Source organism: Gallinula chloropus (assembly GCF_964237585.1).
Source record: "Gallinula chloropus genome assembly, chromosome: 4".
Lineage (NCBI taxonomy): Eukaryota > Metazoa > Chordata > Aves > Gruiformes > Rallidae > Gallinula > Gallinula chloropus.
The window spans coordinates 17,586,132-17,613,588 of record NC_140088.1 but is presented as its reverse complement, the minus strand read 5'-3'; the positions used below and the strand labels follow the sequence as shown (position 1 = coordinate 17,613,588).

General features: G+C 36.6%; 1 protein-coding gene across 1 annotated transcript in view; it reads left to right on the top strand.

Annotated features, from left to right (window-relative positions):
* Window positions 1-261: 261 nt before the first annotated feature.
* Window positions 262-27,457, top strand: part of PPFIA1 (PTPRF interacting protein alpha 1) — a gene marked incomplete at its 3' end in the record, with an annotated part of 49,225 nt that continues 22,029 nt past the window's right edge. Inside the window, exons 1-13 of the mRNA XM_084262640.1 lie at window positions 262-377; window positions 1,453-1,716; window positions 20,113-20,214; window positions 20,871-21,035; window positions 21,903-21,977; window positions 22,433-22,534; window positions 22,774-22,995; window positions 23,700-23,846; window positions 24,796-24,930; window positions 25,511-25,585; window positions 26,023-26,106; window positions 26,493-26,624; window positions 26,845-26,907. Coding sequence (XP_084118766.1) covers window positions 1,453-1,716; window positions 20,113-20,214; window positions 20,871-21,035; window positions 21,903-21,977; window positions 22,433-22,534; window positions 22,774-22,995; window positions 23,700-23,846; window positions 24,796-24,930; window positions 25,511-25,585; window positions 26,023-26,106; window positions 26,493-26,624; window positions 26,845-26,907 — 1,566 coding nt within the window. The 5' untranslated portion in view covers window positions 262-377. The remainder of the gene's footprint in view (window positions 378-1,452; window positions 1,717-20,112; window positions 20,215-20,870; window positions 21,036-21,902; window positions 21,978-22,432; window positions 22,535-22,773; window positions 22,996-23,699; window positions 23,847-24,795; window positions 24,931-25,510; window positions 25,586-26,022; window positions 26,107-26,492; window positions 26,625-26,844; window positions 26,908-27,457) is intronic.

The window sequence follows — 27,457 nt, the reverse complement described above, 5'->3', positions numbered from 1 at the left end:
TTGTTGCACCGCTGCATGAGACTTCTTTTTTTTTTCCTCCCGCAGCACATGATTCTCCCACCCCAGCTGTTGCAGGACCTACGGGCCAGTAATAGAGGGATGGGAAGCTGAGACAGTTTATTTTCACATTCTTCTGTTCTGGACTTGGCTAGTTAGCTGAAGCTGCTGCTGCTTTTTACTGGATCTGCTCTTGGCAGGTTTATTTGTTTTCATGTGCACGGGGTGTTTCAATTAAATAGACATTGGACTAGAGCTGAATGGATGCTTTGCAATCTGAAAAGTTTTTTGGGGTAACAAAAACCTACTAAAAACAGAAGAACTGGTACTGAAGGAAACCTGGGGCCTGTTCTCCAAGCCTTTTTATTTTATTGAGCAAGGTAAATAATGTAGTGGTGTTGGAAATGCAGGGCTTATGGTAATCATGCAGGAAAATGTTATGAAGCACTTCAGGCTGTTCCAAGTCTTACAGGGGATTGAGAGGTCCCACTGTAATGCTTAGAATAAGTTTAATTGTTCTTTAAAATGTTCAGCTATGAGTGTGAAATTTAAGGCTGAGAACAAACTTGTACTGGAGAAACTGAGAGAAATTTTTTTTCTGATTTGCCATAGGTTCTTGTAGGTTTGGTGTTGAGAACTTTAGAAGTCTTAGTGGTTCAGTGTGAGTGTGTGGTAATTGTATTAGTGTTTTTCTTTCCCATGCTTCTTAAAAAAACTTGATGTCTTAGTCTCTTGTAAGGATCTGTTAGGGTCTCCTAAAAGTCCATTAGTATGGTATTTACATTTGCATTGTCAATTGTATTCGTACTCTGCCTTGATTTATTTTTGCTTACTTTCTGTTACCCACAGTGACAGCTGCTACCACTTCATAATGAATTTTTTGCTGTTTATCTTCCGTTACACGTGTGGCTCCTAAAATGGAGCATTTGGATTTCCTACTAATTTACATGCATCACTTTTACTGTAGACTTCCCACAGCCAGCATAAACCCAAAGTAATGTTTTAGGTACAAACTTTATATGTTTCAAGAATTGGAAGAAGGAGGTGATGATTCTCAAAATATGCAGTAATCAGTTGCTGGTTCAGGTGGCATTTTTGTTGGCATACTGTCTGCCTCATCTTTGCTTTTTTTAAAGATCTCAGCAACAGTCCACTCTTAGCAAAAATATAAATCCATTAAAATGAGATCAGTTTGAAACATAGCAATAAAAGTCTGGTTTTGCAAGAAGTCACAAGATTCTCATTATGAAGTGATGCCTTAAATTGATTGTATACCTTTTCTCCTGCAAACTTAATGAAATAGTGGCAAACACTAAGGTGTTGGCAACCTTTGCTGATGGTATCATTGGGAAAGCGAAGTTGGTATTATGGGCAGTGTCCAAAATCCTGCTGCTTATCCTGTTTGGAGTTAACTTACAAATTTATGGTCTTTGTTTTGTCTTATTTTGTTTCAAGATGATGTGTGAGGTGATGCCAACCATCAGTGAGGCAGAGATTCCCTCAGGGGGAAATGGAGGCCATGGTTCAGGTTCCCCGTTACAGTCAGATGCTGATTCCCATTTTGAGCAATTAATGGTATCCATGTTGGAAGAAAGGGATCGCCTTCTGGAAACACTAAGAGAAACTCAGGAGACACTAGCATTGACCCAGGGCAAGCTACATGAAGTTGGTCATGAGAGAGATTCCTTGCAGAGACAGCTCAATACTGCACTTCCACAGGTATGGACGTCTTGAAAGGAAGGTATCTTTCGATAAATTTTTTGTATTCTTTGTGAGTTTTTTGTTGTCTTTTTGTATATTTAATTTAATGAAGAGTCAAGTGATGGTAAGGGAAGATCAATCTAGCTTGATAGTTCCCCAAACTGGCTGTTGTTGCTTGCTCACTTTGAGAAAGATACAAAAGCAAGGCCAGTGGGGAATGTCAGCCCTTTCCCTCCAGTATGCTTTCCCAGTTTCTCGCATTTCTTTGGCTTAACTTGAGCATAAAGTCTTATCTACATCCTTTTGTTTAATAGGACTTTTCTTCTGTCACTAGTATTTTTTAAATGTTACTTCTAAGTGCCTCATTCACATGCTTAAGAATTAAAGGCCATTCTGGGAAAGAAAGCAGGCCTTCCTGATACTGTTACGGACTTTGATTTTATTAAAAACTTGAAAAGTCTGTGTTTACTTGTGAATGCGTGCTGAGTTGTCATGGTGGTGTAGAAGTCCATGTGGCATCAAACTTGTGTAGCTCCTTTTGCGGAGTTTGGATTTGTTTGTTCTGGGTTGGTTTTGTTTTTTTTTCTGTCTTGCTATGTGTTACTATTTATTGACTTCTGAAGGCTCTAGTGTACCAACATCCAGCCTGTAGTGCTAGATGTGTTAGGTAGAGCGAGAATGTATAGTGAGGAAAGGTGATTGGTGTCTATAGAACCTCTTGGTTTTTATCCATTCTGGTTGAAAAGAATACAAGTGATCTTTGAATGCTTTGAAAAGCAAAGCAGAGGCCGCTTTCAGGTGCGAGTTGACTGTTGACAGCCTCATGCTTTCCTGCATGGTTGGTTGTTGTATGTCACGGTGATGTTATATTTGTATCCATTATGTCAAGAATACTTACTATTTTTACAGATATTTACATGTCCTTAAATATTGTAGTTATTGTTTATATGCCTTAGAACAGTAAGCTCTTCTGTTTCCACAGCTCTCATCATAACGTAATCGTTGTAGGACTCTTAGGATGGTAACTGGTACTGGCAGTTACTTAGGGATAGGAACTAAAAGTAATACGTGTTAATCTAGTTGTGTTACAATGGTGTGATGGAAATCAGAAAGGAGAAGTTTCCAACCTTTGCTGCTCCCTCTGTTTAATCATGTGCTGCAGGTGAAAGTCATTCTTTGGTTTTTTTTGTTTGTTTGTTTTGTTTTTCTTTTTTTTTGTAGTAATTGTGGCTTCCCTTTAGCCACTATTTCAGGTCTGCGACATTAATGTAAGCCATTAGGTAATTGTATGATATGCAAACTGTTGTACTTGAACTTGTGGTGGAGTAGAAGGACCCAAGTTCTAAACTGCTGTTCCTCTTCTCTCTTTTCAATTATCAGTTTCCCTTCCTAAATCTAGTAAGCTACGTATATAAATGTTTGTTTCTTCTATTGAAAGATTCATGCAGTTAAAAATGCAGTTAAAAAAACCCAGAACAATTCACACTTTCCAGAATGTTGTAATTGAACGGTTTCATGTGAACTCTCTAGGAAAGCAAGTTCTCTAGTTCAAATGAGAGAGTAATTTTACTGCAATTTCATATAAACGTAGAGCAGTGTAAGGATTTTTGTAGATTGCTGTTGATAAAGACTGTTGTGGTATGAAATCCATGTCACTCTTGTCCTCAGTGGTGCTTGAGCTCAAACGATTTTGCAAGGTGATGATGATGATGCTTTCAAAAGTCAAGAGTATTTTACTGCTACAATCAGAAACAACTTCAGTATTTAATGAGTTGTTATGGTGGAGTCAGTTACTTCATAGATGTAAATTTCTGAGGAGGTGAAAATGTGTGGTTGGTTTTTATTTTTTAAGTTCTTATAGGTGTTTGCTAGGCAAACTTTTGCTGTGACTGTACTATCTGAAACTGTTCAGATTTTATTTTATTATTTCACAAGCCAACCATTCTTTTCAACTGCTGTCTTAGATGACCAGTGAATTTCAAGGGGGTGTAGAAACAGGATATTTTTGACATCTGTGTTACTTTCTTTTTTTGTTCAGGAAAGAAGCCATTTAGCATTGTGTATCTTCTAAGGTTTTTGTTTAATCATTATGGTTGTTTTCAGCATAGTAGAAAAAGATGTGAAGATCAAGTTAACCAGTTGTACAAAGACTAGTACAAAATTACCAAATCAATATATAACCCATGTATTATTTCTCCCCTAGACTTTGGCGTGTAGCTTGTGATATGTCTTTGCAGTTGATTTTGGATTGATTTATATTAAGGTGTATTGAACTTAACTGTTTGTATGCACACTTCTCCTATACGTATTTAGCTGAATCATCCATTTAGACCATTCTGGTGACTGATAGAAACCCCCTGTGTAAAAGAAGGAATGCCACATTGATAGGTTCTATTCCAAAGCTACTTCTAGTTCTAGTTAACGAAGATACAAAATTTCTAATGGCATCCTTGTACTTAATTCCTTACATTCCCCGAGGTTCTGTGTATAAGGAAGAGTCTCGTACCAGTGTGTGTGTAGTTGCAAAATGGCAAATTGGTACTTGTGTTATTTGCATATCTTGTAGATTATAAAAGTAAATGCAATTTATTCTGCAGCAGTGATGCATGTTCTCTCAAGTGTCAGAGTAGTCTTTTCTAGTATACTTACAGTGTGGTGGTCAGCTGGTAGCTTAAAGGTGTCTGTTCTAGCTCAGGTAAACCCAGAAACAGGTATTTAGAGTAAGAAGTCTTGTTATGGATGTCTGAGTCACAGCAAAGGGCATTCTAATATCATATAGATGTGTTTTGTTTGTTACATCTACACTGAGTAAAACTGTTAAGTTTTTCTTGTATGGACAGCTGGAAATGAAATACATCAACTGTGTCTTAATAAAATAACTGGATTCTTGGCAGTGCCTTTTATTTTCTGGGAGTTACCTTCTATTACAGATTACCCTAGCCAAACTGTACTCTGACCTTGGAAGATGAACTTGATGAAATCAAATTGCTGTGAAAAAGTTAAAATTCTAGGAAGAAGAAAATTATTTTTTCACAGAAAAGAAAGAACTTGTTACTCTGAGAAGTTTGGATATTTTCTATATTTAATGTAAATACATTCAGTTATGATTTAATGGTGACCTTAGTGGATTTAATTATTATCTTTATGTCCCTTCAAGAGTGTATTCTACAAAATTCAAGGTTAGTGTGCTTAAAATGCCTAAGTTAATCTGCAAAGCATACAGGACTCTATTGCAATTAAAAGTAAAAAAAAAAATTTAGGTAGATGATGCCCAAGTGACTATTAGTTCTTGCTGTTAAGGTGTTGCAGTCTAGGGTTCAATGTGCTTGTAGAATTTAATGTAAATTTTTTGTGAATGGCAGCATGCTGGCAAAGTTAATGAATTCACAGCAGCTCTTACCAGGATGACAATTTTAAAACGTATGTTAAGAATTTTGTAAGTGGCTATACAAATATTATGCTTCTGTGATTCAGCAACACTCTTACTCTGATCTCAATTTTGCACTTCTAATCTTTTGGTCTTAAGTTTTAAATACTTTGTCTTAATTTCTGTGCAAGGTAAGTAAAATAGAATTTTGAAGTATTTTCTGTGGTTTTGGTGGTCCTGTTCTAAATTTCTGTATTCAGCAGTGTGTGTATAGGGGTAGATGAGACCTTTCTGTCAGAGGCTGTGTGCGCCTGTGTTTAAATAAGACCACTTTAGTGTGGCGCTAAATGTGTGTGTGGCGGGGGGGATGCTGCCTAAAATTTTGGTTTGGCTTCAGCTTTACTGAGTTGCCCACTGTATCTTAATTTCAAGTGTCCCAGCAGGCCTTTTTTACTTGCATTCTATCTATAGTAATTATTTTATCACTACTACACACTTCAGTTAGAAACAATGTGTGTCTTTGTATTTAGTTAAATTCAAGTATGTCATTACAGAATGATTTTAACTTTGACAATCTCAGAAATACCGTTTGTCTCACATGTAAGAAATACCTAAATGCTTGGTCTGAAGATTGCCCTGGTATTGTTTTATGATGATGAACTTAGGGATTTAGTTGCCATTCTAATGGTAGTCTTATTTGGCTTCCTTCCAGGTAAGTTTTAAATAATACAGGATGTCGTAGTTGCAGAAATGAGGTTCTGAATTGTGCATAATACGAAGAACACAGTTGCAGAAAGTACATTAAGCAAAGGGCTTGCCAAACTTTGCAACAGCTGAAATTTCTGTAGCACTTGAAGTACAGCTCCATTTACAGTATTCATAACTGTTCAGTCTTGAGGTGACACAGCTTATACTTCTTATTCTTAACAGGATGTGGTGCTGACTTCTAAATAAAAGCTGTTAGTGTCAGCAGTGAGCCTGTGTGTCCAGACATGGTAGAGATCCAAAAGGATTTTGGATGTTGGAAACGTATGTTGGAGCAGACATAAAGTCCACTTCTCTCACCCTGGCTCTTTGTGTTGCTTTTTCAGTTAGCTGTAATTTTAGTCTTGCTTATGTTGAGTTTCAGTTGCTAAATCTTGGCTCTTGCTGTTAGTAGCTTACGGGATAGATTTGTCTTTGTCTACAAAAGTTTAAATCAGCTAGAGATAAGAGGTAATGCTCAATCTTCACTGACTCTATCAATAAACCTCAAATTCCCTAACATTCCTTTCTTTGTAAAGCGTAGAAACAGGCAACTTCTGTCCAAAACCTTCAGAATGTGAAGCTACCTGAAAGTATGCTTTATGATTGGGCAAAGAGAGGAGTAGCCTCAATTAGTGGATTGTATTGAGGACCAGGTCTCTAGTGTATGTTCTGACTTCTGTTTCTCATTTAAATATGTTTGGGTGAGTTTGTTTATTGAAACCTCCCACCCCTACCCAGCAGACATCTGTTTGCCTATTGTTAGCAACTGGCTGTTTATACTGTGTTTTTAATTTACGTTATCTTGATTACAAATAGGCCTTTTTACTAGATTAAACTTAGAATTAAAGTTTTACTTTGTTTCTGGGTGAACTTTAGTGATGTTATGATGGCCCGTCAATCCCTTCAATAAGATTTTATGAAGTCTTAAACTAATGGCTTTATTTTCCTTGGTTTATTTGGAAGAAGAATGTTTTGGTGACTACACAGAAATATTTAGTGTTTGGTTTTAATAGTGGATGTAACCCTGAAAGATGAACTAGTGATTATTTTTTTCTACTCTTCTGCTACTGTCTACAAATATCTGGTAATAGGTTTATTAATGTTTGGTGTCTAACTTGCGGTCTAATAAATAGGCTATATAAAAGCTTGGGTGAAAAGAGTTACAATCCAAACTAGTTGTTTGAAAAATACATGGTATGTTTAGAACCAGGTGAGCTTCACCTATACGTTCATCTGTGCTAACTTACCTGTAGCCTCCTGTACAACAGGTAGTGTTTATTTTGGTATTCTGAGAATTCTTTGTTGCTAAGTGCCTCGATCTTTCCCTCTGCTCTTTTTAAGAATATAACTAAAAACATTTTAAAATATATTTATTAGCAAGATTTTAAAGATTGATTAGGGCTACAGAGTTTCAGTTTCCATCTAGAAAAAAAACCCCAAACTCTTGGGATTATTTTTTCTTTTAACAAAGATAAATGTGAATTAAAAATATAGTTCCACCCCTGCCTTACAAGTTCTTAGTGTTTTAACATCCACTGGTCTGTGACTTCAGTTTCTGCTTTCGGGTATTTATTTAGGAGAGGTGGGTGTTGGTTTTACTGTATAGAATTTGATCTTAGAATTAAGAGTACATGTTCGTGTTTTGATATATGTAGATCCCTTATCGTTAACAATGTTGTCAGAGACCTTGAATCTTTGGAGAGAACGTTTTAGCTGTCTCTTAGCAATTTTGCTTTTTGCTCTTCCTCAGTTAGCACTGTGTCCTGGAGCTCAATATATATATTTTAATTTTTGCTTTTTTTAGCTTTCCTGTTTTGAAGGAATACAACAGAGACCTTGAATGCTGCTTTTAGCAATTTAGACAGCTTAAGTCACTCTAAGTCTGTCTGGTATCTGTTGACATATACTAGAAAATACTTATCATAATCTCTTATGCATATGGATCTCAAGCTACAGATGCTGAGAAGGGATAAATTTGCCATGTATGTGTCAGGTAATCTGGATGTTCATAACTTTCCAAGTGTATCTTTTTCTAAGCCTGCCTGTGGATTCCACAAGAGTAAATGGGGAAATGTGTGGCATTTCTTGCCAGGAAAAATGTTTTCACATTCTCCGGACTGAAAGAAGAATTATTGTTTTGCTCTCAAGGAGTGAGAGTGTTTTATCCAACTTGATTTTTTCACAGAATTGCATGGGAATACTGTTTCTGCACTTGGTAAACTCCAGGTCATTATATGGTGAGTTGAATATCTATCTGTAGGTCGCTCAGGAGATGACTCTTCTAGGTTGTATATTCAGAATGGTAGGAATACTGTGCTTACAATCCTTGGTGAAGTTAATAGTTTTTCTGATGTGTTTTTCTTTAAGTTCTCTATAAATTGATGTGGATAGTTAGTTAACTTGTGTTTTGCCAATGACTTTTACCAGTTTCAGACTTTACCTTGGGCTTCATATAAACTCTACTGAAAATCAGCTCCTTTTCTGATTGACATAGTGAGGCTTTGTGCCCTGTTCCTCTAGTAGCTAAAGCCCTAATGTTTTTAAGAAGAGAACCTGTGTTGCTTAATCTTCTGCTTTGCCACAGTGGATAGCCTTGACCTTCGCTGTGTGTTACAGAATCATAGAATATATTGGGTTGGAAGTGACTTTTGAAGCTCCCTGCAGTAAGTAGAGGAACCTTTACAGGATCAGGTGTGTCTAATCAGGATATGATTTTTGAGGATATTAGTGAAAATCTTAATGAGAATACAATTCTGCTTGTATCTGAAATACAACTTTTGATGGGTACTAAGAACAGCCAGCGTATTTTTTTCTGTAGTTCAGCTGTGTTATGGTTATGCTTTCAGAAATACAAATGTTTAGAAATAGTATTTTGTTTTAGAATTTCATAGAAGTGCTCCAAGATTCCTTGATGAAAAGATCTTTACACTGACAGTGTTAGGCGTAATTACAGGACAGATCATAAACAGGCACCGTCGCTTCTTTAAATGGAGAAAAGCTTGATAAATTTGATAGGCACATCCTTCTAGTTTTGTTAAGGAGAAAAGAGAAGTCCTCCTTGGAAAATAAACAACTGTTCTCTATTTGCTGTGATGGGGAAAAGTTTTTACTCCCCCCCCTCCCGTATTGAGTAAAGAATGAAGACCACAGGTTAATAAACTATTTACTATTGAAATAAGTGAGGTGATTTTCTTTCCCCCATCCAAAATTTACAGAACAGTGCACAGTATAAGGATGTAATCATACAAACTTAGGTATCTGAATAATGTACATAGGTGAAAAAACGCAAACCAAAGCCACCTTGTCAGTTTAAACAAGGGATTTTTGTGTTGACTTATACAAAGTTAGACTGCCTTAATGTATTGTTGAAAGATCTAGCTATGAATTACCTTGTGAAGAAATTACCTTGCAGTTGAAGTTGATTAATCATTGTCTTCTCAACATTGCCAATTTCCTGTAATGAGAAATGGTGTTTATTTTGAATTAACTGGAAAGGCATTTTGGCTGCCCAAATTTGTGGTGTCAAAGCTAAAACTATATTTAATGTAGGAGGGCTCACTCAAAGAGGATCCTAAAATCCTGTTAATTTAATGGTAGTGGTTCTGTGGTCCCATGGTTATCTCAGTAAATCATAACAAACTTTATTAAGTTATTTTAGTACTATTTCTGAATTTTCAAGCTCAGTCATGGAACATGGCACTGAAAATGGAGAGATACCTAAAAGAGCAATTGCTTGCTTGTTTTATGGCATGCTTCACCGAATGTTTGATATGAAAATTATCTCAGTGCATGAATCAAAATTGTTTTAAGAAAGAAAATTGTGGAGGCGGGGGAAGGGAACTCTATGTATCTGAAGGGAATTCTGTCTTGATTAATTGGATTGTGGATTTACTGTTGCCAGTGGGAACCTGAACTCTGGGTAATTTTATATTCTTTAAGGTTCTGTTGTGTTGTGTATTGTATTTCAAGTCCTAACTGACATCTCATACTTGAATCTCTTGCTTCTAGAATGATGTTAGACCTGTGCTACCTTTCTGTATATATGGATGAATCTGCTTAGGGATTTTACATGTTTGAGTGTCTTAGGTAAACTTCTAACTACAGAGTATCTCTTCGGAGTTCTATTGCTGTATTGTGTTTGGAGGAATGACTAGAAGTTTGGTTTAGATAATTTCAGACATGCCTTGGAATACCATAGTGTATCCTTGAAATTATTTTTTTTTTATTCCTGAGTAATATATTTTTTGTGGACAATTTATCTTTACTGCAGTTCATGGGGGAAGGCTTGGAAGGTCATAACATTCTCTTAGCTTTGTGTTGAAGAACAGGCAGGTGCATCTAGTAGTAATTTCTTCCTTTTAGAAGATGTTGAGTTTTCAGAATTTCTTTTGAGGGTGTGGTTTAACAACATCTTCCAAAAGCTGAGCTTTTGTTTTACAAAATCTGGAATTACTTTACTTCATGTACAGTGGAAATGAAAAAGGTTTTTGGGATTTTTATCTTTCACTGCTTTTCCATGCAGTGAAGCTGTCTTCTTCCCCTCCTGTAATCTTACTTATACTTACTGATACGTATGTTGGTGTAACTCTGATTCCCTCTTGGCACCGTAGTCCTTAAAAACTGTGTAACACACTGTCGTATTTTATGCAATGGCTATAAAAGATTAAGTCTTGGGAGGTGGTAGAGGAGAAATGGGGCAAGTGTGTCTCTTCTCTGAACTGCGTTGGAGGCTGCAGGGTTTCCCGGTTGCATCATCTTTCCCTTGTTTGTAGCCCAGTGTGGAACAGAGCTTCTTCCTCTTTTCAGACGAAGTTCTTCACCAATCCATCTTCTGCTTCAGCATTTGTTATTTGTTCTGGCCTATAAACAGATTGTCCTTGTCTGTTTTTTTTTTCCTTTTTTTTTTTTTCCCCTTTCCCCTTCCCTGCCTTTAGTGTTACTCTTTTTGTTCTGTAATGTAGCATGCTTTTTTGGGTTCAGGTAGTTAAGAAGTTTGGAACTGTTGCTTACAGAGACCTTTATGGTAGGGAAAAAACCCCACTTTGCACATTAAAAAGAGCTTAAAACCCCCATAAAACAATTATGTATCTGCATTGCTGATTAAAGTTTTTGTGTGTTTAAATACCAGTCTTGTCCTAGGAACCAAGACTCTACTCTTTTTGAGTAGGCTTTGGAGTTGCCTTTATTTGTAAAAATTGAGCAACTTTTTCCATGGACTGTTCCAATTGTGTTTATTCTGAATCCTACAGATTTTGGATATATTTAGCTTTAGTTAGCCCAGTAAATTCACTTAGCATGTAAACTGGTATGATAAGAGTACAAAGAAACAGAAAAATAAAATGTAAAGAGCATGTAAGTTGCATTTCCTGCTGAAGGCATGTATCTGTCCTCATTGAGTATTACTTGCTTAAACAAGTTTGAAATTATGAGACTGAAGTGTTCATCACTTGGCAGAAAAAAAATACAGAATAGGTGAGCACTGAGGGGGAAGTACATGTTGATGCTTGTTTAATGAGGGTGGCTTGGCCAGCTTTACTCAGATATTCCCAAGCACTCCCTTTTAACGTAGTGTGAAAAGCGTACTTTACAACTACTAGCCACAGAACTAAACCTGACAACTGGAGGCCAAGATGAATGATTAGAATAGGGCAGGGCAGTGCCTCAGCTGCTGCTCGCAGTTTTTGCAGTAGTATCTTGTCACTGAAATGAAATCATGCATGATGGGTCTTGTCCTGGCACTATTTCTAAAATACATTGAAGTATTAGTCGTGTGAGGATAAATTCTTTAAGACATTTGAGAATGCAGTATTTGGGATGAAATAATTTTTATTTCATAAAAGTCACAGGAGTTCAGAATTAAATATCAGCTGAGCCAGAACTGCTGTTTTTGAGTGTAATATGCTTAGAATTGACATACAGAAAAATAGATTTTTTTTTTTTTCCTTGCCCAAGGAAACTGACAGTTTAGCATTGTTTACAGCTTCAAAGATCTTAGTACAGCTTTTGTAGTAGCTGCTTAGCCTCCCTAATGGGAGGATCCCAGGAGGAATCCTGAACTTGTTAAAATTTTCTCAACATATCTTGCAGTCATTTTATACTTTGGCATTTTAGAGGAGCATTGTATGCTGTGAAATCCTGTATGGGATCCCAGGAAATCTTGACCAGCTTTATGCAGAGAGGGAAAACTTCAATGAAATCTCTTATAGTGTCGTATTAAAGATGGAGACTGGTTTTGTCCCATAGCTTGTCAGACTGGTAATGCAGGATTCTTCCTCTTTAATTAAGTACAACTGTATTCTCCTTTTGCCATAGTGGGTATGGGTGTGGGTAGGTATCTTCACTCACATGGACTCCAAAAATGGAGATGCCTAAAGCTACAACTAAGAAGTTGTGCTACTACTTACTGTATTAGTTATCAAAGTAGACTAGGTTAGGGGTGTAGGAATGTGGTAATTCATATTGCGAAACATTGAGAATTCTATTCAGCGTGTAACTAAGAGGCATTTGTTTTTCCAACACCTCTCAAATATTGAAAACTTATTTCTGTATTAAGGTAAACTGTTGTTCTGGAATGCTGGCACTCAGACTGATACAGTATTGGGAAGGATTACTCTCTTATTGACTAGTTTCAACAGTTAGTTCTGCATAAAGTAGCCAGACACATCCCAAGTTGAAAAGCCTGTTTTTCAATGATGACTAAAGTTTGCCTGATACATATTTTAGCTGATCTTGTACATTTTTCCAAGTTGAACAAGCTTAGTATGGTTTTAAATACTTCTGTGCTGCATCTGCCCTTTCAGGGGATGTATTTATGTACATCCAAGAGCAGCTAAGGTGGAACTCTTTGCATAACCACCACAATGACAGTGTTCTGTTGGCATGATGGAAGAACGCTTTCTGTCTTAGCTTATGAATAGATGTTGTTTCATGCAAGTTGGAAGAATGCTTTTTTCTATGGTCGCTGCTAGGCAGCTGTTACTTACAGGTGTGATGGTTCTACTTTTGGACTTTCTTACTTAGAAGATTCACAATGTTGCCAGAGTAGGGACAATATTTTCAAAGTCTTTTAGGAAGACAAGAGAAGAAAATCACTTGAAACGTAGTGTTTCTCTATTTTGCTTGCTTTTAATCCTCTCTTGCATGCTGTTGAGTTGCAGGATTTGCAGTTGAGTATTTCTTATCTGGTTGAGTATTTGGAGAATGCCTCTGGGAAAAACACACTTTTAGTTGTTCACTAGTTTGATATGTAATCTTTGATTACATCTGTAGCTTTAAGAGCAGTTTACGAGACTGTATTAAGGCTATGGTAAAAATGGGTTGTGTCCACTCTGAGTTACCTGAAAATACACCCTGTGTGATCTGCCATACTTTGAACAAGCCTCAGATGCTGTCAGTGATTTGTTAAGGTTGATGAAAGCATTAACAGACTACCTGGAGAGATGATAGGTTCTAATCTTTAAGTGATAGCAGGCTAGTTGCCCTACAGGAAGATGCTTGGCAAACTGCCAGTTGTTAGACCTAAAGTAACTGGATGAAATTTTCTCACGTGTTTAAACAATTTCATGTTCTCTACAAAGAGCTTGATACAGCACTGAAGAAAATAGAGTGCAGCTTTGGCTTATTTTTGTCTTCCAGCACAGTACCAGAAAACAGCATAGTAGCTCACTTGTTGTGACTGACATGTTCACTGTGTTGTATGGAGCTCTGATTAATGGTGGAACTTGGAAGATTCTCCAAGATCGGCACGTGCACCTGCAGTGCAAAGTACAGTATGTAGTCAGGGATTGTTAGCTCTCTAGTCATACACAGAGGTACAGTTTTGCACGAGGCTTTGCCCTAGTCTTGCATATGTAACACAACTGTTCCGCTGTGTTTAGCGAAAACTAAATGCAAGAGTATAGGTGGTTAAGAATTTTGCTGGTATGGGTTGTTTACAGAGGCTGTAGACAGTAGGTAGCTCCAGTTTGCCTGTCTTCAACCTGTGCTTTGCTTGTGTATAGTTTGCAGGCTCACTTTCAAACTTGTTCTGTAGCGTGTATCAAGTTTGAGCATTGATGATTGTGGTGAAACATCTCTGATCCTTCAAGAAGTGGGAGGCTGGAACCAGTCTTGTTTGGGTTCTGGTACTTTTACCACCCTGCCCCCCGAAGTGTCTGTCAGAAATCTGTTAGATCAGGGAGGGGAAGCTGCAGGGAGGAGAAAATGGAACTGATGTGTCTCTACTTCCCTGTTCCTGTTACGTCTATGTTCCTCTTGCAGAGCTGCCAAACATCAACCTTCTTAATTTATGTTTTCTTGCACTTTAATATGCTGTGCTTCTTGAAAGCTCCTAGGAATGAAGTCAGGATTTAGTGCTTTATAGTTCAGGCTCAGTGAACCCCACACACAAATTAAAGCAACTCACTCGGGATGTTAACTGGAAACCTATTTATTACTGTGGAGACTTGGTCTTACCATAAGCTTTTCCATTTTGCTCTTGGGCATATATTTGGTACCTGCTGGCTGTGAGTTGAGTTCTTTCGCTCGTTGCTTGTCAAATGCTAAGACAGTTGATTCTACTTCCAGCTCCAATGTGGACTGGAAACAGCATGTTTCATTCCAGAGCAATAGCATTATGCTATTGCCGTGTAGAATGGAACAGTGTTAGTGATGAAGCCTTGATAGGTCAATCCAAGAAGTAAACTTGAAGAATACTGTACTAGAAACAGAAGGTTGGAATGAAAAAGCTGCTCAAGCTGCCACTGTCAGCAATATGAAAAAGTGTTTTCATGCAGAGTTACGTTTTTTGCTAGAGAGAAGGCATGTTTTTGTGTCAAGGAAATAAGAACTTCTAGGAGTTGACCAAAGGTTGTATTAAATGGTTTGAGTATCTCAGTGCCACTAGTTGGAATGTGAGGATTTCTTTTGATACAAATCTGCACCTGTGTTTTGGTAGTGGTCGTTTGAGTTATAAAGGAGCATGAGGAGAAATAGGAAAGGAGGTTTGATACACTGTAGCTTGTAACAGAAATAATGTATCCTCACTCTGGAGGGTAGGCAACTCTAGTAGGAAAAGCAGCTACTGTAAGCATAAAAAATCATCTTTGTGCTCTGAAATAGAAGAGTTTGACATAACCATATTGTAATATTACTTTATGTTGTTACATTCCCTTTTAAGTTGTTGGTGTTTTTGAGAGCACAAGATAAAGTTATTTCATAAAACCTATTCTCTTCAGATAAAACTTTTCAGCCATTTCCAGGTAAGAAAATCCAGGTTGCTTGATACTTACTAGAAATGAATTTCACTAGGTGAAAAGCAAAATATTTTTCTTTATGCGCTCTAGGCTAATTTTTTTCTTTCCCATTAGCACATGCCAGAGATACAGAACGGTTGAATGAAAGCAGTCTGATTTATTAGGTGGAACAGACAAGCACATTTTGTTGGTTGTTGTTTCTGCTGGATTCGTTGTTGTTGTTGTTGTGTCTCTCTTCTTGGAATGCTGGGTTTAAAGATTAAAACCTGACAGTTCTTTTGAGTTTCAACTCTACACTTGAACTATTTTGTAATTCTGACTCACTAAAATGGTGTGACTTCATAGGTACAGAACTTTGCTTGCTGGAAACTTATTGGGATATTGGTTACTCTGTGCTGCCTAGACTCTTTTGGTTCTAAGTGGCTATGAAATACCCTTTTAAGCTTAGACATTTAGGTTTTCTTTGATTGCTTTGTTTAAGATGGTATAATTTTCACGCATCATTTGGAATAGTTGTGGTTTTTAGGTTCCATCATGTTATACATATCTCAGAGTCCAATGGTTTCTCAGCCTCAGTGGCCAGCACTTTCTCCAGTTGTTCTTCTCAGCTGCTTCTTCAGCTTCTTGGATTTTTGAGTGGGTTGTTTGATATGCAGGCTGCAGAACAGAACATCAGCAGTAAGACAAAATATTGGAGATTAAGCAGATAAATTCCAGTCATATTTCTGGCAAAGATGTTCCTAAAGATGCAACTTCACCCTTGTAGTGCCAGAAAACGCGATTTTAACAGTATTTAATAACATCTCCTGTGAATTCAAAATGCTTCCTTTTTTTTATCTTTTTATCTTTTAAGCTTTCTGGTCATGTTGCTGCTTGTATCCACAAGTCCTTATGCACCCAAGAGTGGTGTTGCATTTTATTGTGGAATATACTTTTTTTTCTTGAGCAAATTCTAAGCAAACTTATACTTGTCTGTAGAGCATCCCTAACTCACAGCTTACGTTGTTAAACCTTCAGAAATTACCACTGTTTCTTCTTAAGTTTTTCCCCAAGTTAAATACTGTATTTCCTGTCACCTAGCATTTATTTGTTTGTGATGTGCTGTCTGTGGAATTTACAAATTATGCTTGTGAAAAACAGAGAGAACCTGATCCCTGGAAGCTGTAATGTTCCTGGACTTGCAAGTAATCAAATAGGTGTCATCTCAGACATCAGAAATGTATGAGCTTGACAGATAGGCAATAGTTGATCCAAACTTATGGCAGGATGTTTAAGTTGTGGCCTCTAAAATACGAAAGGATGAAGGTCAGTTCTGAAGGGTAACATAGAAGAAATGTGGTTGCTTGAAAAAGTCATGGAGTTTGTGACAAAAAAACCCCAGAAGATACATTACCATCCAATAACAAACTTGCTCAGTTTAGCTTTTTGTTGAGAGCATTTCTTTCTGGCAGCAATAATGTCTTGTTTGGAATGATTAAGCTGATTCAGAAAATTACTTACTCCAGTAAACATTTCAGTCCAGTATCAGTATGGGTGTTTTGTCAGTATGTTCTAATCAACAGGGGACATTTACCTAATATATTCGGCACTCTGATTCTTTTCTGTGATCTAAAGTGCTTATTTTGAGGGCTGTTCTTGTTGCTCTTCAGAGTTGGGTATTTATTATTTTGATGCAGAACTTTGGTCTGATTTTCTCCGTTTCCTCTGTAATCACAGAAAAGTAATGCAATTTTGTGAGTAAGTATAAAAGTGTCTCAGGATTTTTCTTTTCCTTTAATTCTTTCTTTACATTCATCTAATGCCAAAGAAGAAATCAAGACAAACTTTTAAAATATGATAAAGTTGCAAGTAGTTTCTCTCCTTTTGAACGGCTTGAAGATATCACATATTGTTGACTGTTTAAGTATTAAAACTAGAAAGGACATGTTTTTTGGCAGTGCCAACTGAAACTAAGGACATTCAAGTGTTCTTTATTAGGCAGCTTATGGAACTCAAAGCAACTATACTTCAAAACAAACAGCAGAGGAGGTATTAGGCAATGACAGAAATACGTGTCAGTCTGTTTATGCAGCAGCAATGTAAATTCTATGTGTGTTGTTTGTTCTTCTTTGGGTCATCTGACAGTGTGATGGTTCTTGTCATAATTACGATATATTTGTGCTACAATTTATATTTGCACAGAAGTATGCAGTGAAATAGAACTGTATGTTCTATAATACTTTGAAGAGTGAATAGCCTGCTTTTCAAACACAGCTGCTTTTTAGAAGATGAAGCCAATACATGTCTTGGATAAGAAAATATATATTAATGCTATACAGCAATTTTAAGTTGAGATAGAACGATGAAGCAGTGTCTGGTAGTCTTCATTGCTATCTTTATTCTGTTTAAGGACTTGAGGTAGATACTGGAAAAATACAAAAAGTCCCATGTCAGTTTGTCCTTTGGTGCATCGTGTAACATCAGTACTTCTAAAGTTTGATGTTGGTATTTTGAGGGTTTTTAAAATGTTGAAAAGGGCAAAAACACAACCAAGAAAAGTTTGTATCAAGCTCTTCTGGGAGTACTTTGAGTCTGCCAGTACTTCCAGTAGTTTCAGTAGTACTTAATTATGGAATACATAACGATATGTGGGGAAGGCCTGTGAAGAACTGAAACTTTAGAACCATGTTCTGGTTTTGCTTATGAGAGCAAAAAAGAATGTCTGTTCTATTGATTGCCTGGGAAGCCTGGAAGGTCCCATGGATGGGATGTTGGAGGTATGGAAAAGTTAGGATAGCAAGGAGCATTCTCCAGGGAGCTGTCAGTCAATACAGAATCAATTTTTCTTTCAGTTCCTGTGAAACTTGAAGTAAGTTTTTTTCTTTTTTTGTTTACCTTGCACTTCAGAACCTTTTGTGTAGTTTTGTGTGTTTAAAAGTTCCTGTAGCTATATTTCCAGACCAGGTTGCTTTAATAAGTGTATTTCCAGGGATTTTTACTTGAAAATAATAGGCTGGGGCGGGGGGAGTTAAGGATGCAAATACTGCAGTGAAATATTTGTGTGAATGTAATTATTACTTATGTTTAAAAAATTTTTTTTGGGGGAGCCACTTGAAAAAGGAAAATAAGGCTTTTCTTTTTTTTGCAGTAATCTTTTTATTAACAAGGGGCACTATCTTTTTTTTTTCCAATGGGTAGATTTTTACTTAGGAAGAGGGAGTATGGAGATGGTTTTGGTATTTGTGATGGTAGTATTACTGTCTTTTTCACAGCAACCCTTAAAAAGCCTAGCACCTTAGTAATTCCAAAGGAGTTCACTGTAGGCATGTGTTGTGCAACAGGCTTTTTGGTTGTTTCAGTCACGTGTATTTTTTAGGGTAAAGTTTACTAAATTAATCTTGGAATTTGCAGACTCTGTCTTTTGTCTGTCTGCTTAGTTTAGCAGCATGTTAGAATTTGCAGATGTGTTATTGTAATTGGTGTCCTTTTGGTTTTTAAACATGGGGTTTCTGTCACTTTGAATTTTACTGCAAGCTGGCTCCAACTTAAGTTTTTACTTGGTGTGCAGCTACTGTCTATTAAACAGCATATTGTGCAGAATTCAGAAAATTCAGAAGCAGCATTTGTGCACACTGTGTGTGTTTCCACAGAATGTTCTTCTAAGTTGGTCATTTGTCTTGTTCATCTTCTTGTGATTGTTGCCAGTTCAGCTGTAGCAATCTACTGTTTATTAGATGTGACTCTTGCTTATTAGAATATTTTCCTTACTTTAGACAATAGAGAAGACTAGTTTATTTACTAGTGTTTCAATATTTTCTTATACAAGTGCTTCTGAAGTGTTCACCAGCCACTGGAGTGACTGAAGTGTGTTTATTTTTGCATCCTAAGTTGTACTGATGATACAAGAGGGTTTTTACCATTTCCTCCTAAGCCCTCTCTTAAAGCACGGGCACTTATGCATTCACACTTACTGTTAATAATAATTTATAACGTGGTTCAGATTACCACTTTAATTTTGCCAGAGTAAGGGGATAGATAAGGTTAGGCTCAGTATTTGCTTATAATTGTGATGTATAGTTGTATCTTTTATTCTGTGCAGAGTATGCTCCCTTCGGTCAATAGAAAGTTCAAATGCCTTTAATGTTGAGTACTTTTAGTGAGGCTGATAAAGTAGTTGCTTGCTTAGATACTCAGTACAATTGTGTCTCCTGACAAACCTCTCAAAATGCAGAAACGTATTCTTTACATTTGACTAATCTCAGTGTTCAAAAATGTTCAAATAAGCATGCAGTAACTACTCTGGGTTAGCATAATTCCTGTTCCCTGATGCCTTTTCACTCTGTACTATTTCACTTGGGTTCAGTTTTGTTTGATGAAAGCTTTATTGATTATGAAGGGAAACCTTTTTTAGGGCTTTGAGCCCAAGGGCTCAGCCTCTAGCGAATTCTGATTCTAATCCTCCCATATTCCTAACGGGACTGTAGGGAAAGGGTTGTTCAGGTCTGCTCTGTGAGACTTGAAAGTAAGTATAAAGGAAATCCCTGTAGGTAAATACTTGTAAAGGTCTAAGCCCTCCAGTGCTAAAGCTTCAAGGATGCCTTGTTACTCTGAAGAAGTAACCTATGTATTCTGGTAGATGCCAGGGTTATGCATTTTGTCTCTAATTAAATACTGACTTGAAATTTGTCATGCTTTGCTGGGTTCTGATTTTGCTTAATGCTCTGTTTTTTTCATGTCTTTCTCAGTAGTCATTTAAAAAAAAAACCCAAATAACTACTTTTTGAAACAATAAGGATGTATTGCAAACAGGTTTTCCTCTTTGCTTACAAGGTATACCTCGATTCACATAATTGCTTTGAGAGAAAAATGAGTTCTCAAAGTACTGGTCGGGCATCTTTTATCTTCGCTTTTGACAGCATAACGGTTTTAAGTGTTTGAACTTAAGCCTGCTTAGCATGACTGACACAGCTGTCTTGGCTTTATACGTCTTTAATGAATGCCTCAAGAAATCATATTGAGTGTTCATATGAATCTGCTCTCACTATATCCTAATATTTGATGTGCTTTTATTTGTCTGGTTTATTTCAGGAATTTGCAGCGCTTACAAAAGAGCTGAATGTGTGCAGGGAGCAGCTGCTTGAGCGGGAAGAAGAAATTGCTGAACTGAAAGCTGAAAGAAATAATACTAGGGTTAGTTCCTTGTCTTCTCCAGGATTACCATTGTTTAAAGCATCCAGCTATGCAGAGAAAAACATGGAGCATTGAATTTGAAAAGCCAGAAGTACTTTTTTCCCTGATATTTGCACATGAATCCCCCTGGACATGTGAACGTGTTGTGATTAAGAAACTTTGGAAGCATGCTCTAAATAGAGCTGTGCAGAATCAGGAAAAGCTCGTAAGACTGCACTTCATCTGTCATTCAGCTTTCTTGCTGTTAAAGTTTTGTAATCATACAACACCTGAGATCAGCAGAATAGAGTGGGCAAACTGTAGGGATCCGTTCCAGCAGCTTATGCTCCTGCCAGCAGAACAGTTTTCTCTGATTTAGAGTTTTTGCTGTGTGTATCCTTCTGATAAGCATGCAGTTCCTCCGAGAGGTGGCAGATCAGAAAAGACCTGCCTAAGTAGAAACCTCATTTGAAAGCAAGATTGTGAGAGGGGTAGGAACTGCACTGTATCACTTCTAACAAGGGTAAAATGTTAAAAGCAAGTCCTTATTCTTAATGCAGTAGTCATTGGCTCTCAGATTTGAAGTTTAGAACTCAAAACTCAGAGTTTTATAAGGAAAAGTTTTCTGCAGCTGTGTCAAGCAGGAATACATATTGTTCCTTTTTCTTTTGTTTTAGCTATTACTGGAACATTTGGAGTGTCTTGTCTCCAGGCATGAGCGATCTCTCAGAATGACTGTTGTAAAGAGACAAGCTCAGTCTCCAGCAGGAGTTTCTAGTGAAGTAGAAGTTCTCAAAGCACTAAAATCTTTATTTGAACACCATAAAGCCCTTGATGAAAAGGTAATGAAATACAGTATCTAACATCTTCTCAACCAGTGCCCTTTTTCTTCTGCCTGGACCATGCAGTGGTTTGTACTCAAGTTATGGAAATCAGGTTCTCTGGACCTTTCTTTAAACAAAGTTACTGGCTTTGCTATTGCTGCATTAGTAACTGCCCTCTGCATGTTGTGCTAAACCAAGGTGCTGTAGTTTATTCTAGTACTTCATTAACTGTACTAATGTAAACTACATGTAGTTCAGGGGCAATGTATTGTAGAAATGGATATGTTTGCTTACCTTTATAACATCACAATTTAGCCTTCTGATTATGTAATACAAGAAAGGAACTAGAGAGAATAAAAGAAGAATCTGCTAAAACTATGATATAAAATAAAGCTGAATTTAAAGGAACTTCCATCCTTTAGTTATGCCTGATGTTGGCAACAGGATATGTGAGTGGTAATCTTAACGTTGAATTTTGCTGCTGACTCAGAGTTTGCTTAATTTTTGTGACCTTTGTATATAAAGTATGACAAATTATTTTAAGTAGAACTCTGCCTTTTCTTTCTTGTAGTAAATAAGGAAAACCATGCACATTCTGTGCCTTACAAAAAGATAGGTAAATCCTGGATGTGTTGAATTCTTGCGTAAATGTACAGGTCATGTTGAGATATGATTTACTTATGACAAAGGAATAGCTAGATTTTAAGATATGTGTCATTTCTCTAGGATCTTTTTTGTAGCATATGTTGTAATTAGTACTTAAGATTAATCAGGTCTAAGCATGATGGATAAAGTGTTATTTCCCATCTGAAATGGCATGTAGACATGGCAGTAAGTTTCTTTTTAATTTGAATGATGTAAAATTATTTGAAATTGCCCTTTCAGGTAAGGGAGAGGTTACGAGTAGCACTTGAGAGATGTAGCTTATTGGAAGAAGAACTAGGTACTACACATAAAGAGGTAGGTTTCTATTTTAAAGTTGTTTTCATGTGTGCATTGTTGGGTGTGTTAGTCAATATTTATACAAAGTAACTTATTCAGTTAAGATTCACTTTCACTTCTTGTTTTCAATACTGTGCCAAATGGGATAGCTATAATTTTTAACTCTGTCACTTGGAAGGAGCAGGAAAGCAGAAAAAAAAATCCAACCCCGAACTCCACTGCTCGTTGTCCCCCCAACCCAACAAAAAAACCCCAACAACATAACAAATAGGGTTCCTGTGGCTTTAAAATAACAATTTTGGGGTTTCAGTAGCATAAGCTTTTTGAGTGCTTGTGCTGTATTTTATTAATACACACCTTGCAGCAGAATCAATAATTGTTTTGCTTCTTTGCTTTTGCAGCTGTTCCATAGATTATTAGCGAGAAGGGATTTGACTTGAAATATATGTATATAAACTTTACTTTTCTTTTAGCTAATGATTTTGAAAGAGCAAAATAATCAGAAGAAAACACTTCCAGATGGGATGCTGGATATAAATCACGAACAAGAAAATACACCAACTACAAATGGGAAGGTACAGCTGTTTGCTTTTTTAGTTGATGCCTGATTCTTAAGCATTCACTATAACATTTGAATTTTAAATTATAAGAAAAGTTTTTGAGTGGTGGCTAGTTTAAAAGGTTGCAGTTACTTTTTCGATTTTTACAGTCTATCCAATAATAAAATTATCCTGGGGTAGGGGGTGTTTACAGGCGAATAATTGCTTTGTAAATTTCTGTGTAATATACAGATACATTTTTCCCCATTTTCTAGCGATCCTCCGATGGTTCTTTGTGCCATGATGAAAATCTTGCGAAAGTGATTGAACTCCAAGATGTCATAGATAAGCAAAACAAAGAGCAGACACAAATGAAAGAGCGCCTGACTGCTTTGTCTAGCAGAGTAACAGAGCTGGAGGAAGATCTTGACACAGCTAGAAAAGACTTAATAAAATCTGAAGAAATGAATACAAAATTACAGAGAGATGTACGAGAGGTGAGGCATAAGGTGTTAAAACTTGGGTAGCTGCTAATGCAACTGTGTTATAAAATTTCAGTGCTCAGACCTTTATGCTTTTAAATGTCTTTAGTTTGATAGGTGAGGAAAAAATTTGTTTAGAACATGGTGGTACTACTTTCTGTTTAAAAGATCGTTTGCTTTATAGCTAGTGGATGAATAACTATATATTTCAAAAATACATATTTAGCATGTGAACTTTAACATGTTTTTGAAAAGATGTGTGATCTTAAATTCTAAGCTTCTTCATGAAGTTTATATCTTTTAGATGTACTTGGTTGAGGAATCACTTTGATTTCAGTAGTGCAATTGGCAGTTTGTTACTGATCAGTCACTAATCCCCAAGGTCCTATGTATCACTGTGTACTCTATCCTTATTAAATAGAAAGGGAGCTTAGTTAAATGCAAGAACCTTCTCTCACCATCACCAGGAATACAGTATTTGCTGTGTTTGTGCTATTAAACAGTAAGTAGCTGATCTGTTGTGTAATAGAATATAAAGACCGGTCTTTTTAAGCATCCACGTTGAACTTGTAAGCCTACTTCATTTTTCTACTGAGAGAAATGAGTCTTGTCTGACTTCTTTTTATTTTATAATTATTTTTGGCATGTGGATTTCCCCCTCAGTTTGATCATTAAATAATTTTCTCTTATATTCTAAATTGTCTTGTGTCTTTGTATAGACTATGGCCCAAAAGGAAGACATGGAAGAGAGAATTACAACTCTTGAGAAACGCTACCTCGCTGCACAACGTGAAGCTACATCTGTGCATGACCTCAACGATAAACTTGAAAATGAAATTGCCACTAAAGACTCCATGCATCGACAGGTTGTGATTTGAAATAAGATAAAGAACGTTTTGCTCAGCATAGAACTAATGGGAATAATTAATGTTCATACTGTACTAAAGGACTTTGCTTTTAGGAAGATAAATATCATCTGTAATGTGCTATTGTTAGCAATTATTTCAGGTGCTGGAGGAGTGTGTTATACAGAGTTTTACCCTGGAAATGAAGATGAGAAAGATTCCAGGAGAGAGGAAATGGCTTTGAGCATTTTAAGCACTCAGTCATGGCACAGCATGGTGGTTGTCCCTGTTAATTATAGATTTTTGAGCTATTGTATGTGTATCCAAGCATCTTTAGTTCCATGTGTGAGAGCTACTCACTCTAAACTGATACAGTTTTAAAACAGTTTTAAAGTTTGTGTATGGAAATTATACATTGCCTTACCACAGGAGGAAATTTGACACATGCTGGACATGAAGTAGTCAGACTTAAAACCAGAAATGGATGTTTAGCCAATAATTTTCTAAATAGAAGAAGCCAGGCAACACATAGACAACAAGAAAAATATAGTATAATTTTCAAAAGAAGTTGTACACACTTTAAAAATAAATTTTGTGGTAATATTCGTAGTTTTACTTAAAATATGAAGGAACTTGTTCCTTGATGTAACTCAAAGTTACAGCAGCACCTTGACATTGAAAATTCACCACTTACTCTATGCTGACTTACCATACCATAACTCTGTTTATTTGGTGATATAGTTGCTTTCAGAAGACAAAAAAATTGTCTGCAGCAAAACAACCTGTAAAGAAAAAAAACTTCTCTCATGCAATAAAGGAGTGGATGCTGTGTCTTTGGTTATGAAACCCATTTAGGACATTTTGTTCTCCATAGGTCTAATGAAGGCAGTAATCTGTGTTCTTGCCTTCTTCTGATGAAAACCAATTACCATTTTAACATTAAGCATTTGCTGATCATAATCCTGTGTAGAGTGAAGATAAGAACAGGCAATTGCAAGAACGACTGGAACTCGCTGAGCAAAAGCTGCAGCAGACTTTGAGAAAAGCAGAAACTTTGCCGGAGGTGGAAGCTGAGCTGGCACAGAGGGTTGCAGCACTTTCAAAGGTGAGTCAGTTGGGCAGTATCTTTGGGATACTCTTCTGACTTGGTGTCCTGCCTCACAAAATGTGTTTTGGTGGTGGTTTTCTTGCATTGTGTTTCTGTTTTTCCACCAACTAGTTCAGAAAATTCTCCTTGTTTTCTGCATTTTCCATTCATTTCTGAGCACACGCTGATTTGCATGGGTTTTTTTTCCCCTGTTTAATTTCTACTCTTTGGACCTTAAGCAGGCTTTCTGTTAATTCTGTTACATTATGAAAGCGTGTCTCAGAATTATTATTTTGTTGATGTTTATTAAAATTAATTCAACAATAGGCATAAAGTCTTCTCAAACAAGTGCTATTTCTGAAGGGGAAACCCAAATTTCTTCCACTGTTAACCAGATGAGGAATGTCAGGAGAGGAAGAATTAATGGTACTCGTTAAACAATAAAATTTGTAGAAGGCTTCAAATGGCATATTGAATTCTGAAGAATTATACATAGTAACTACAAATGAGCCTTTTCAAGTGTGTGTGTGTGTGTGTGTTCAAGTCTCAGTTTCATTTCTTTCCCTGTTGTCTTTCCTGTCCCTAACTGGCTCTGTAGTCTGACCTTTTGTCTCCTGGGAGCTCTGCTGCTAAAGATGCTAAACTATTGGAACTTACCACCAAGCTTAGGAAGGTAGAATTTGTATAAAAGTCCTTGTTTCTGCTTGCTGCTTTCTGCTTTGTCATGATTACTAACAAAGGGTCATATTGTCTGGAGTAGTGAGGAAAAGTTGAAAATGCATTCCATTTTTATGTTTTTAATTTTTTTAAAGTTTGGAGTATGTGAATGAACTAATGCTGCAAACTCATTTGCAAGTAATAGTTCATTCATGGTACGTAGGGGTGAGAGGCTTCATCATTCTGTTGCTTAACAAGAACTCTCACTAGGTTCTTTTAGTGACAGAAGGGCATCTGTTCTGCATTGTGTATTACCATAAATGGCAGTTCTGCAAAGCATGTTAGATATATTATTGTGCTTTGGTGTTTCTATGCTTTTGAAAATGTTTAAAAAAAAAAAAATCCCACCCAATAACCACCAAACAAATTCTAATTTTGTTTTCACATTGACAGGCTGAGGAAAGACATGGCAATATAGAAGAACGACTCAGACAGATGGAAGCACAGCTAGAAGAAAAGAATCAAGAACTGCAAAGGGTACCGTACATACGTATTTTTGGCAAGAATACAAAGCCAGTCATACTTTTTTGCAGAGGAGACAGATCAAAACCTTGCTGAATTAAATGAGGATGGAAAAATTGGTTCCGAAGTTACAAATCATGGAGTTGACTCGGAAATCTGCTTTTAGCTGAAGTATAAGCTCAGATTTTTCAAGCTTCTGATCTTGAACAGTTTTTTTTAAACCTGAAGTGTCCCTTTTATACTCCCTTAGAGTCATGGAGGTACCCGTAATATCCCTTTGCAAAAATGGTTCTATAAAAGAAATGCATTTGGATTAAAGAAAACTTACTGTTTTTACCACCTGGAAATTGTTACAGGCATTGTAAATTTTAAGTTAATTCTGTAGCTTTTGTGTATCTTAGGCTAGACAGAGAGAGAAGATGAATGAAGAGCATAATAAACGTCTGTCAGAAACTGTTGATAAGCTTCTGTCTGAATCTAATGAACGGCTCCAGCTTCACCTCAAAGAAAGGATGGCTGCCTTGGAAGATAAGGTAACCAGTCATGTTCCAGCATAGACGTTAATGAGATGTTCAGCCTTCTGGAGTGATATGTGCATTTTGCAGTGTGTAACTTCAGATTGCATCTCTATAGTGCTGACTGACTGAATGTTTTTTATGTATGGTTTAAGAATTGAAATTGGTTATGTTTTTTTGGTTATGACAAGAATTGAAAGCTTTTGTAAGTAACAATTTGTGATACTTCTTATTTTAGAATTCACTTCTTCGAGAAATTGAAAATTCAAAAAAACAGATAGATGAACTTCAGCATGAAAAGGTATAATACACATTTTTGAAATCTTATATTTGAAAATAATTGCTGTATTGCTACATAGCAGGACTGGATTTGAATTCCCCCTAAAATTAAACATTACCTGGCATATTTAAAAGTAGGGGACTGTTACTGCTTGTTTTATGGTATTGTGTGCTTCAGTTTCATGATGGTAATACATTGGTTTTTCACTCAAAGGTGTAACACACTTAATACATAAAGTGGATGGATATGTTGGCAATTCACCAGAGGTTGAAGATTGCATGGAATTTTTATACACTTGTAAATAGTACCTTGAACGGTGAAAAGAAAAATATTTTTAATGTTGGGTGTTTTTCCGGAAGTTTTTTTTTTTTAAAGATTGGGGTACCATGAAATGCTTATTCAACTGATAAATTTTTTAAAAAAACTTTTTAAGAATTGTGGGGCAGGGAATGAAATAGTTACTACACTTTGTTGTTCCTTTGCAATGGCAGCTGTATCTGGTGTCTTGCTTGACCTGGAACTGACAAGTTCCCTGCTTCAATGGTAGTGGTGGAGCCTTTAATTTCTTTGC